We start from the raw sequence: 12166 nt of genomic DNA, 5'->3' as shown, positions 1-12166 counted from the left end.
GTATCAGAAGTTTTGTCCTGACCTCTATAATCATAAAACGTTGTTGCAAACCTTGTAAAACAAAGTCAGGGACCGACTCATCTCTCTTTTGCTTGCAGGCTACCAATTTCGCCCATGATATTTCCTTTGGTGGAACTATCTCTTACAAATAAGTAATGATGTGACCCGTTAAATCTAATATAAGCTCTGGTGGTTTCTTCCCAGCTTTCCTATTAATATCTGCAGTTTGTAATTGCGCCCAAGTACCACCAAAGGCCGCATGGTCCTGTTTGCGGACCATACGCCAAAGGTCAGGGGGAAATATTGATCCGAAAACTTGTCAATATCAACTAAAGTCATGACACAAGAAGTTATGGCAGCTTTCAATTCATCATAAAATGCACTCTGGTTTTTCCTAGGGTCAAAGAAGTTTTGAGGGCCAAAATGTCTGACTGTTTCCAAGGGGAATAAATCCATTGAAACCGGAACCCAGCAGCATTAACACCCTGGCCGTCACCTATGGCTGCTTGAAACACGGGGGTCACTTCTCGCATAGGAAAAGCTTTAGTCGAGGCCGACATGAGCCTCTTAAGATTTCTTTTCTGAGTGAGTATATCTTCTACCGCTACCTTTAGGGGAGCCGCGGTCAGTACTCCTTCATTTGTCCTTTTACATATCCTAATTAATTCTCACGGGGCTTCCTCATTCATATTAGTACTCCAGTGCTCTATTACTGAATTAGCCATTTCCCCTACAACATACTGTTAAGTCATTTGTAGGTATTGTGTCAAAGTCATAAAGACCTCATCCAATTGTTTGTCATCCTGGACCCATTCACAAGCCCTAACCAATAATACCACTTTGTCATCCTCCATAAGGGTAGATCTATGGTGTAGTATAGGAGTGGGGGTGTACGAACTATAGTCTTTCTATCAAGAACAGGGGTTGCAGCAGTGGCAGTAGGTAAGGGAGGAGACATTTCAACTACTGGAGGTAACTGGGGAGGGGCCGTCAGGACTGTGTTATTTCCAACATGATTTGGTGCATAAGGAGGCGGGCTGGTCTACAAAGCATTTCTTCTAATTCTGAATCCTCCTCTTCTAAACACTAAGTCCCTGCTTCTTCCTTAGTCACATATTCTATTTTCAATTGACATTTAAATCCTCTCTCATCACTCTCCACACTTTCTTCTTGCATTTTTAATTGAAGCTTTTTAATCTTCTGCACGATAGTCTGCTTTTCAGCTTTCTTCCTATCTTTTTCTTCTTTAATTTGTTTAATATATTTTTTCCATAATCCTAAGGCATCAAACATACTCTGCCTACTTTTTCTTCTAAAAAGTTGTTCCTCTGTATATTGCAATTTATTTGTATCAAAGGTCCCAGGCGTATGATAACTAGGTTACTCTCCCACCGCTGCTACCTTACTCAGACCAGATCAGGTGCTTTCAGGGTGGTATGGCCTACCTTACTCGCTACCCCAGCTCCAGGAAACCGTCCGGTGAACATGCGCGTAACAAATATTTTAAACATAACATACAATCAAGTGGCCACTGTAAACTAGCACCGGCCTTTGTATATTTGTTCCACAATGCCCTCAATAGTATGGAAGAAAAACCATATTTAATGTACATTTCATAATTTCTAAAGGCGCTGGCTGTCTTTCCTCTAAAACATATTTCCTGCTGCAGCAACAACATAATGCACGAAGTGTGCTCAAAACAGGCATGTTTACCAAATACTTCTTAACAATAGCGTTAAGAGACGCATACCAAAACCAAAAGATGAGAACAAATTCTCACATTACTTGTCCAAGGCATTTGCAATTTACTTTTTCAAACAAAAACCCCAAAAGACAGCGAATTCATTCCTACCTGATCGCAGTACCCCAACTCCGATCTGCCGATCCTCAGATCAATAGATCACCTCCAAAATGCCAACCGAAGAGCCCCAGTTGAGAAACACAGCCACCACAAAGGTCAGGTCGATAAGCTGAAAATCACCTTGGCTGCGAAAGCAAGTCTCAATCTGCGGGGCGCCCCTTCAGTGTTTCGATCTTGTCGAAACAACCTCCTTCTGGTCAAGTTGTGTTCCCCCAGTGGGGTCCAACGTTGGGCGCCAGTTGTGGAATTGAGATTCTTCTAAGTCTCACTGGTGCAGGTACACCCTTTTGTCTACGGGTTCAATAAATGAGGATCGTCACTGGAGTGGAAATGAACACAAATTTTATTATATCTCATGAGATTGCTCTGTTATACAGACACTACAGGTGCCTGAGAGGGATCAAACTAGAACAGCTTGTGATCTGCCTTCTATACACTCTAGGTAACATAGGAGTACATCCGAAAACCCTTTACTCATTGTTAATCAGACTTTACATAACCCGGTTATGACATTTTTGCATAACACTTACACAACTCCCTTACACAATGCCTACATGCTGCACTGTAAAATCCTGATAAACCCCTACCCACGTTACTTTCATAGATCAGCAAGGGAGGCTACATGCATTGGTGGGCTAACAGTTTAAGCATCTGTGCTCATAGGCCTTTCGGCAGGGCAGGGCAGCTTACTCTGACACGCAAATGTTATCAGTATGACCATCTTTCAGTGAGCACACAATTTCTAACTTAGAAAGTCCCCATTAAACACAAAGTGGAGCTAGCAAGCAAAATGGAAAAGAGCAGAGGCTAAGTTAACAGGACACAATATTTTTTACCGCTTAACATTGTTACAAGAAAGCTGGGGTTCACATGTGCTCAAGTGAGCAGGTGATCCGCTTGCCTTTTTTGTTCTTAATAAAACATTATGGATACATTTCATCACTCACTTTCTTACGAAATTGGATGGCCAGTCAGCCTTGCTCCTTCAATGAGATGCTGGAAGTCTTTTACTGGGTCTACCCTGCACTTCTCTGGAACAGATATTTGCCACCCCCGATTTGTTGGAGTATTATTTAGGCATGTTGCTAGGTCCTCCATAAATGAATAACTTCTGAACCCCTGTAGATTTCCTTCTATACATGCTGTAGTTGAAGGCTGTCTCTCGAGCTCAGTCTCTCTTCCTGCACACCGGTGCAAATCCCCAAGACGAACGCAACATTCTTGTTCTATGTAAGCAAACCAAGAGACACTCACTCTCTTCAGGTCTGTAGTCTAGCAATAGAACCATCAAACTGATCCCCTTTTCAGGTCTTCTGGTTATGCTTCATTTATCTGATGCTTCGATCATTCAAGCAGATCTTTGAGCAACTTTGGGAGCTTTGTGATACACAAATCATGATAGCTGAGATGTGCTGTGTGAAAACCTGCTCGTCTTGAAACTTATGTGTCCCTTTTACAATATTCAGTTTGTGGCCCTATTTTCTGTAGCAATAAGAATTGCTATGTAATGGTGTGCTAGATGGGTGCGCATCCCAAAGGTGCTGATTTTTACAGCCTATGCTTTACCTTTACTGCTCGCTCTTATCAAGGGCTTTAGTTAAAATCAATAAACCCCTTTCTGTATCCCACATTACAGCAATCAAATGCTCTTTTGCCAACACAGAATGAAGTTTAAAACCTAGCTATCAGGATTGCAATGAGGCAGCTAGATAGCCCTAGATTTTAAGATCCTATTGAAAACATGTCATCTCACAAAAGCAAACCTTTGGACAAACTACCACGTATTTTCAGGAACATTCCTAAGAATAGACCCTGGATGCACAAACCCAGGTAGGGTTTACCAAGTACTCATCTAGGCAGGCAACTCGCTGGCCTGCACAATTCCGCTATGAGAGGCACTTTGTGAATAGCAAATAGTGTGAATGTTAGAACATTTCTAACAAACAAAACTGTAGGATTGGAAAGATTAGACTCAGACCAGACTTCGGATGGAAGAGAGATGAAAGCAGGTTTCTGTTACCAAAGACCTTCAATTCCGTGCAAGTTTTTCAGTGCCTTCAATTGATTGGATGTTTGTTACTACGAGGGGAACTCCATAGTGTATTATTTTTTTTTATCACATAACTTCCCACTCAACTTGTATTTCTTTCAACTGGCAATACATCCACCTCTGTTCAAAAATATATTCCTTTATTTTTCTAGTGTTATAACAAAACAAAAATGTACGTTACCTATTTCAATAAATAACACATACATTTTGTACATTGCAATATTCATAAATATATCCAGATTAAAACCCAGATTCAGATTTCAAACATGCACATCATTCACACCTTGCACTCATTCACATCAATACATGCAACACTCATGGACATCCCTTCAACTACTTGATCAGGAGAGTACATATAATATCGTCTACTTGAGTCGCATTAAAAATGCTCAACACACGTTTCAGTGGGTTTATTTGTTTGAAGCACCTTTTCTAGACCAGTAGATATTCAGATTATTTATTCTATTGTATGATGTGTGGAGTATACATTCTAGAACATCACAGTAGCCTAGTGTAGCATTTCCTAATGGTGCATTTTTCTCTGCTTCCAAACTAAAAAAAAACGAGGCCACCTTCGCTTGACACTAATAGCTACTGCTTTAGAAGTGGCAGACCTGCCTCCAAGCACCAGTGTATTCATTTACCTTCTCAGTGTATTCAGTAACTCACTAGCAACTCTAGTCCTTTGCATTTCAAGCACATGCACATATATTCTCCTGTTCTGGAGCTACTTCTAAAATGGCCGAATAAATTCTCGGACTGAATTTGTATGATGTACTGCATAAGTGAGAACACGCAGACCACTTTCTTGAAGTACGATTCGCACGCGAATGGTTTATTGAATACGTCTTTTCCTTGATTCAAGAATCCCCTTCAAAAGGTACCTGTGTGTTCCACTATACTTAAGGAAAGTCTAAGACTTTCAAAAAACGGCTTGATATATACATGCTCTTCAGTATTCGGAGCCTATTTGACCACCAGGTTAGATATAATGGACTTCTTGGAAGCCTAGCAAAGACTGCTGTGACAGTACATCCTCGGCTTGATACTAAGTGGGTATTGCCCCCGCCGGGCTGGTGGTAGCCACCGCCGGCCCGGTGGGGGCAATACGTCCACCATCCTCACAGAAATGACCCCCGCCACATTAGGATGGCAGGGGGGTCCGCGGTGGACTGGAAGACCGTTCGCCGCTTTTCCGCTGCGTCGCCTTATGGCTAATATGGTGGCGGTGTCTATCAGACACCGCCAGCCATATTAGGATGTGCTTCGGGGAATGACTTTACGTGGCGGCAAGGCATACAGTCTTTGCTTTGGGGGCCCGTTGTGGGCCCCCATGGTGAAGGGGGGGGGGTGAGGGGGTGCACGTGGGGGGTACACACCCCTGCATTTCAAAGTACAACATGGCAGGCACCGCGCAGTGCCTGCCATGTTGTGCTTTGAAACGCACAACATGCATTTTTGGCATTGCGGCGGACGGTGCTTTCAGCACCGCCCGCCGCAATGTTAAAAATGCGGGATGCACCCGCCACTGTGGCGGGTGCATCCTAATTCGAGGCACGGGACCTCCGCCCTTATGGCGGACGGTCCCTGCCCACGACAGGGTGGCAGACGGACAAAGTCTGTACGCCATCCTAGTGACCCCCTTAGTGAGACTAGCCAAATTCGTTGTATTGCAAAGGAAAATATAACTGCAAGCAAGGGGGTTCACTGGTGAGTAAATGTACCTTTTCTAAACAATCACAAAATAAGTTGTGTATTTATTTACAAGATCTAGTTTGTTTGCATCATATGCTCATTTTCTCAGCAACCTTTTGTGTAATTTATTTGGACATAATATTGCTTACAACAGCCTTGCAGCCTCATCTTAAAAAATAAAATACGTGTTTTCTCTTATGTTGCAATAAGCTAATCTTCCAGATATCTGCTGGGAGAATACTGAATATTCATGCAGGACTTGCTGGGATGAACTAACACATTGTCTTTCTTTATTCCCTTTGCTCTTAATGTTTGCTGCTGTTGCTTCTGCAATGTTCCCCTGCCTGGCATGGACTTTTCTACTGTCGCTTAACCTTCCATTGGACTGAAAAAAACAGCATCATGGTGAGATCAAAGAGTCCCACTCGCTAGCACGTAAGTGGGTGACCTTTTGTGCCTTTTTCTGGGCATTTTGAAGTAAATTGATTCAGTTCAGTGCTAGCATATGTTAAGTTTAAAATTAAAAATATACATTTTCAGAGGAGGTTTCTGGGTAGCCAGAGTTAAAAGGCAGCCATTTGAAATGATTATGGAGGACTGAAAATATTTGGTTTGGATTTAAATGTTATTTTGTGGAGAAATTGCCTTTGTGAATATATATAGATAAAGCACAATTTTATTTTCCTTTTTGAATTCCATTGCAGGGTGATTTCACATGTGAAATTGAAGTTTGTAAACGGGAGTTAATCTAAAGCACATGATTTCATTGTGTTTACTTCTTATTGCTATTACTTAACACTTCTCAAGGAGTACGTGTTCATTTTTTGAAAGCTGTCTTCATATTAATTTACTAAGGTTTCCGAAGGTAAAAATCAAATGCAACGTTTTTGGTTGTTTATACATGGCTAGGGCTGCACTTAAGTATACTAAAATCAACAAACAAGCACACTTAGGAGACAGGAAATAACGAGTTATCCCTTCTTCATTTCCTATCTCTTCTTTTTTTTCTATCTCATGATTATCATGCCTCACATTACACCATTCCCGTCTTTCCTGACTCAATTATTTTTATTTAAGTAATTAAGAAGACCACTTACTCCTGCCTATTTCCTGTTGGCCGGCAACGAAAGCAAATGAAATGCAAAATTACCAAACCGCAACCCACCCCAGTCTCTCCCCTCAAAACCCATTTCCTCCTGCCTCACCATGCCACTCTCGATGCTGCCTTAGTTCATCCCCTAGATGGAAAAAGATTATTACTCGCAACAAAAACTTTGGGTTATGTCCCTCTTGAACTCTCAGAGATGTACTGTTCACATTCCTGCCTCCTTCGAGGCTGTCAGTCGCAGCACTTAGACATTTGGGGCATGTCAGTTCAATGAACTAATTTCCCAATAGCTTCTGTCAGGATGCCCAGCGCTTCTGGAAGTCCACCCCTCCTTGTTTTACTGTCTGTTAATGTTTCCATGTCCATTGTGTCCCAGATTTCGAAAACCCATTGTTTGTGATCCTGTAACTTGCTCGTCCCCGGATCACATGCTTCGCTGCACTCAATAAGTGTTATCAACTGTATCAACTTTCCTCATGGAGATTTAAGGGGATATTTAAGTAAGTTTATCTTCTGCCCCTTATATTATGTACTTAAGGAGCCACGGTATCATTCCTGTCTTTTAGACTGCACCAAAAAGAACTGTAGGGAGTTGTGAGCGGTATGGGGGGAGGGGGTGGGGGGGACGCAGGCTGAGGTTAACCAAATAATTCCTCGAACAGCAAGGTGGTTAAAAACATAGACTCCACAAAGCATGAGCTGGGTATATATAACCGCAATCTACAGTCATGCGTACACTCACTTCAATAAGGATGATACCACATATCCTTGAAGCTGTCTTTTTGAGCGATTGATGCAGGCCTACAAGGTGCTGTGTTTTCAGTTGATGGGTGGAAGATCACAACAAGGGCACCAAGTTTAACTTGGTCGCACTATTTGCCAGGATTTCAGAATGTCTGTCCTTGCCTGGGCACACTCCTATCTACAACCCTATGCTCTCCAGAAGTGACTCTTTGATTGGCCATAAGTTTCTAGATAAAAGTGTCCTAGTTGTATTTTGTTTCTCGGACCTGTTGAATTCACCAGTAGATAGTTTTTTCTTTGAACCCTGGTTCGTTATTTTTTGAGGCCCTTAAACCGAAAGATTGCCATTTTCTGCTATCTAGGATTTATTATAATTGCTTTTTTTGTCTTGCTTCAGGAGGCACATTATACCGAGCACTCTTAACTCACACGTTCATTCAGTCTGACCGTCCATTCTGAATCACTAGCTGTACCCCAACAGGTTTGGCACCAGCTGACCTTACAAACAGTCTGAAGAGTGGTGAAAGCATTCAGAGGGTTTTGGAGAATGTGCCATGGTTGGCTAAATGGCTTTGCATACTTCCTCCCCTTTTTATGGCTCGCTAGACCAGCATAAGTCCCTCTCATCTGGAATGTAGTTTCCCAGTTGATGTCACTTTGACGACTGCTGTAGAGTAAGCATAACAGTTGCTCTTCTCCTTAGCACAAGTCTAATGTTGTTACCTGTCCTGCTGTCACCTTAAGATATCCTAGTGGGATGTGTCACGAGTGGACCAAGTGCAGTTCTTGCTCACGTACACAACCAATAGATAGTGTTTTTAAAGCTCCTTATAGGTTTCTGTTAATGGTACTGCCTACGTAATTAGAGATGCCATTTGATTAAACTCCTTTACCCCATCACTTAGGGACTGTGCTGCATTCGCAGTATGATCCCCAGACTCGTGATTTTGTCAGGCAGCTGTGTGCACCATCTCCTTTATGAGGCCTGGAATTAGACGAGACCTTTTGATTTTATTAAAGATTTTTATGTATAATATATTTATACACGATGTCAGCCCTCTTCATCCATTCGTCTGCTGTTGCCATTCACATTTTTCTTCCACTCACTACAGCATACTGACTGGGGCAACCCTCTTCAGTAGTTGGCAACTGTCAGCGAGACGAACAGCATCCTGCCCTTTCAAAAAGAGCACGTCCACACAAAATAGTTCTTTAGTGCAGGGACCACTATGGCAATACGTACTTTTTGACACCAAAACATTTTTAGGTTGAGCCTAAAACAGCGAGCCTGAAACAGCGCGCATGCGCTGTTCTGGCGAAAGACCTCATGTAGGGGCTTCCAAAACGAACCTAAGAATCGCACACGCTTGTGCTTGTGCTTTTTGTTTTGGCACACGCTGTTGGCCTTTGCGTGCGTCTTTTTAACAAAGACAGCACACAGTTGGCCAAAGGTGGGCGCATTACTCCGCCCATGGCCTATTGGTGTCAATTACCCACATGGCCTCCATGTGGTTTCAATTATCGTGCCCAGACACTGGCGCGATAATTGAAACCACATGTCTCACTGTGGCGCGCGCGCACCACTCGCAGGCTTGTTTGTTTTACAATAGCGATCGCTTTCACTTTCGCGATCGCTTTAACTGCCGCTTGTTTCTCGGGTAAGTAAGACAAATGAGTCTTTTGTTAAGTATCTGTAGCGCTGGAACTTATTTTAGTTCACACTTTCCGTTTGCAGGTATTTCTTTTATTGTATATAACATTAGTTGTGACGACTGTCTGTGCCATTGAGCAACATCAGTTTTTGTAAGTCGATACATATGAACTCTTGGCATATTCAAAGTAGTGTGTGGAGTATGACGGCTCATATTTGTGGTGACCTGCATGTCGGGAGTTAAATTCCCGAGAGGGCCACCTGGGTCTTCCATCTTTAAAAAGTTGATAATAGAGTAGCATTAAAAAGTATTTTTAAGGCGAATCTCTCATATACTTCTCTCGGCGTACTGCGTATTGCTGTCTTTTTCACGGGTCTCACCCCTCTTGCGTGATTGCATGTGTGGTTCTTTCCATTGCTTCCCCTCCTGCTCTCCCACGTTTAGCTTCAGGTTCCACTCGCGCTCTCCCTCTTGTTCCTCTTGTACCCTTTCCTCTGTGCAGCTTCCAGTCCCACCTTTTCGCTTGGTTTTCTTTTCTTTGTGGTTAACGATCCAACAAGGATAGGTATCTAGCAAGAAAAAAAAGTTGCATCATTTATAGATATGCGCGCACCTAAAAACTGATAGCTGACCTCGTTAAATGCTTTAGCCACTCTGTACACAAACACATTGAAAACGCAGCTGTGCGCATAACTCCAAAACCAGCGTCCTTCTTTCCTTGGCAGTTTATGCCGTAGACCCAGAAGACTCACTTCTGCGGTAAATGGCCCACCTGTGGCAAGTAATATGGCAGTACTTATTGCAATTTGTAATACACTAGAACATTCGAGACATTGACCATTTCAATAAGATTAAGACACATGATGCCTATATTCGGGTAATATTTACGGAGGTGGAAAGAGCACTGCTCGAACTCTTCAGCACACATTTTAGTTTGGATCCCTTGAAACAATGTTTACCAATACCCAGCAGGTGCTCCTTGATAACCAATGTCTTTTTCTCTCTCTCGGGATAGCTTAAAGGTACCTGCCTGATTTTTGTTTTTTTTAATAGCACCAGCGCCAAATGCATTTGCACTGCAATCTGTCTGGCATTTCCGGGAGTTTAAGCTATTGCATTGTAAATGACAATTCCTTTTATTTATCTGTTTTAAAAACAGCATATAAATAAAAGGCATTGGCAACAACAATGCCAATTGCTCAAACTCTTGTAAATGCGAGACCTGTTGCATTGCAAATGCTTGTTGTTTTTAGCCATTGTTTTTTTTTCCATATTGGTAAGGGCCTGGCAATTTCCCAAACAATGTTTTACAAAAACCATTCTCAAACAAAGTGAGCATTGACAAAGCCAAAAACCCACAGCTAACGCCAGACATGTTTGCTGTGCTGGTGCTCGTTTCTTCATGCCATTGTTCTGAACCACCTGTACCAACCACGAGTACTGATCCGACTACACAACAGACTTTATGGAATGGAAATTGGGAAATGAAGGGCAATTTCTGAAAAGACATGGCAAGGTTTTTGTGGTCCTCATCACTGACTGAGTAGGACCGTATATGGATTCACAAAATGTTTATTTTCATGGTTGTTGGAGCGTACAGCAAACTTTGCTTACAATCTAGTATTGTGCATTTTATAAAGCATGTGAATTGGTGGGTGAGGCCTTGGACCTCATTGAGCTTTTCTGGATGGCAGAAATATCTTCAGCACATTGTAGAAAACTTTGTGCAAATATTCTCCATGTTTTAGTTTTTATGTGTGTATTTTTTTAACTTTGTGAAATGAAATCTCAGAAAATCCACAATCCGTAAATTTGTTTTAATAAATATTGACAGAGAACAGTGTTAGCTTGAAAGGTCGGGTGACACATTATGATGCATATTGATTATGCTACGTTTTTCTATGACAAATGGCGTCCTATGACAGGACAAGTGATTTGTATTATCTGAAAAACTCAATTAAAACTACTGTGTAAAAATAAAAAATTAAAATTGGGTTGCAAGTTGCCGAGTGTTTTTTGCTATTCCTTCATGCTCCTCTTTAAAATAGTAAGGAGAGAAGGCACGGTACAAAGCATGTGTAGCAAGCTTTATTTTAATTTAAACAAACGTATTTACTGGTTATTTTTAAGATGGCTTCTCCCGAGTTAGCTTGATACTCTAGGAGTATAAAACTGATTGTTACAATGGTTGAGTTGGCAGTACTTGTCATGGGTATATACAAGTAGCAAGCCAGAGCCACATATAGTTTCTCTATTTAGTCCTCTGTACGAGTTTGAAGCACTGCAGTTTCTTTATGCATGCTTTGATTCCATTGCTTTGGCACGTACATTGTGGACTGATGCTGCGGCAACTAAAGTCATGTGTGCACTTTGTTCAGCGTTGCACTTGACTACCTGGAACAGGTTTGCTTTGTGTTGCAGCGACCATGCCCTCTTGGCGCTTTTTTTGCTAAATGAATCACTTAAAAAGGTTAGTGGTTTGACTACATCTAATCACATTCTTATGTGCAACATTCGGCGACTGTGTTCGCTTACACTTGGTCTGGCTTAAGGTCTGGCTTTTCAGACCGCTTTTCAGACCGGTTTTTTGCCATTAGAATTTCCAAAAAACATCAATAGCATACGTGTATAGAGGAGCTTTTGATCAGTGTGCTTCATTAATTTGTCTATCTAATTGTCAATTACCTTTTCCTTCCTCCCACCCCAGCATAGAGTGAGTAGGTTGTATCAAGTGTTTAATTGACAATGTTGTAGTTGCCTCCGTTTTAAGTAATTGTTCAATGTTTATTTATTCTTTTCTCCTTCTCAAATAATAAAAATTGAATACTAAAAGGCTCGTTTAAAAAAATCATTACAAAACACCTGCATATATGACATTTTGTTACATTAACATTTTTATTGCAAGCATAGGGTGGCCACATTTAGGTTACTGCACATTTTTCCTTTTATGTTGCATAGGGTTTGCCAAATACCTTTTGAATATGTCATCGTTAATAAGTTTGAGCATTTACTTTTTCTGCTGTTTATATTGCAGTACAAATTAATTTTCTTTATAG

The 12166-nt window shown here is 41.6% G+C and overlaps 1 protein-coding gene across 2 annotated transcripts in view; it reads left to right on the top strand.

Annotated features, from left to right (window-relative positions):
* OSBPL8 (oxysterol binding protein like 8) overlaps positions 1–12166 on the top strand; it is a 1216063-nt gene that overhangs the window by 511152 nt on the left and 692745 nt on the right. For both annotated transcript variants that reach the window (XM_086918072.1, XM_086918071.1), the window contains exon 4: positions 6005–6041. In XM_086918072.1, coding sequence (XP_086774198.1) covers positions 6005–6041 — 37 coding nt within the window. The remainder of the gene's footprint in view (positions 1–6004; positions 6042–12166) is intronic.

Source organism: Lissotriton vulgaris, chromosome 1_1 (genome assembly GCF_964263255.1).
Source record: "Lissotriton vulgaris chromosome 1_1, aLisVul1.2, whole genome shotgun sequence".
Classification (NCBI taxonomy): Eukaryota; Metazoa; Chordata; class Amphibia; order Caudata; family Salamandridae; genus Lissotriton; species Lissotriton vulgaris.
The sequence above is the reverse complement of the archived record's forward strand: the minus strand, read 5'-3'. Positions and strand labels throughout refer to the sequence as shown.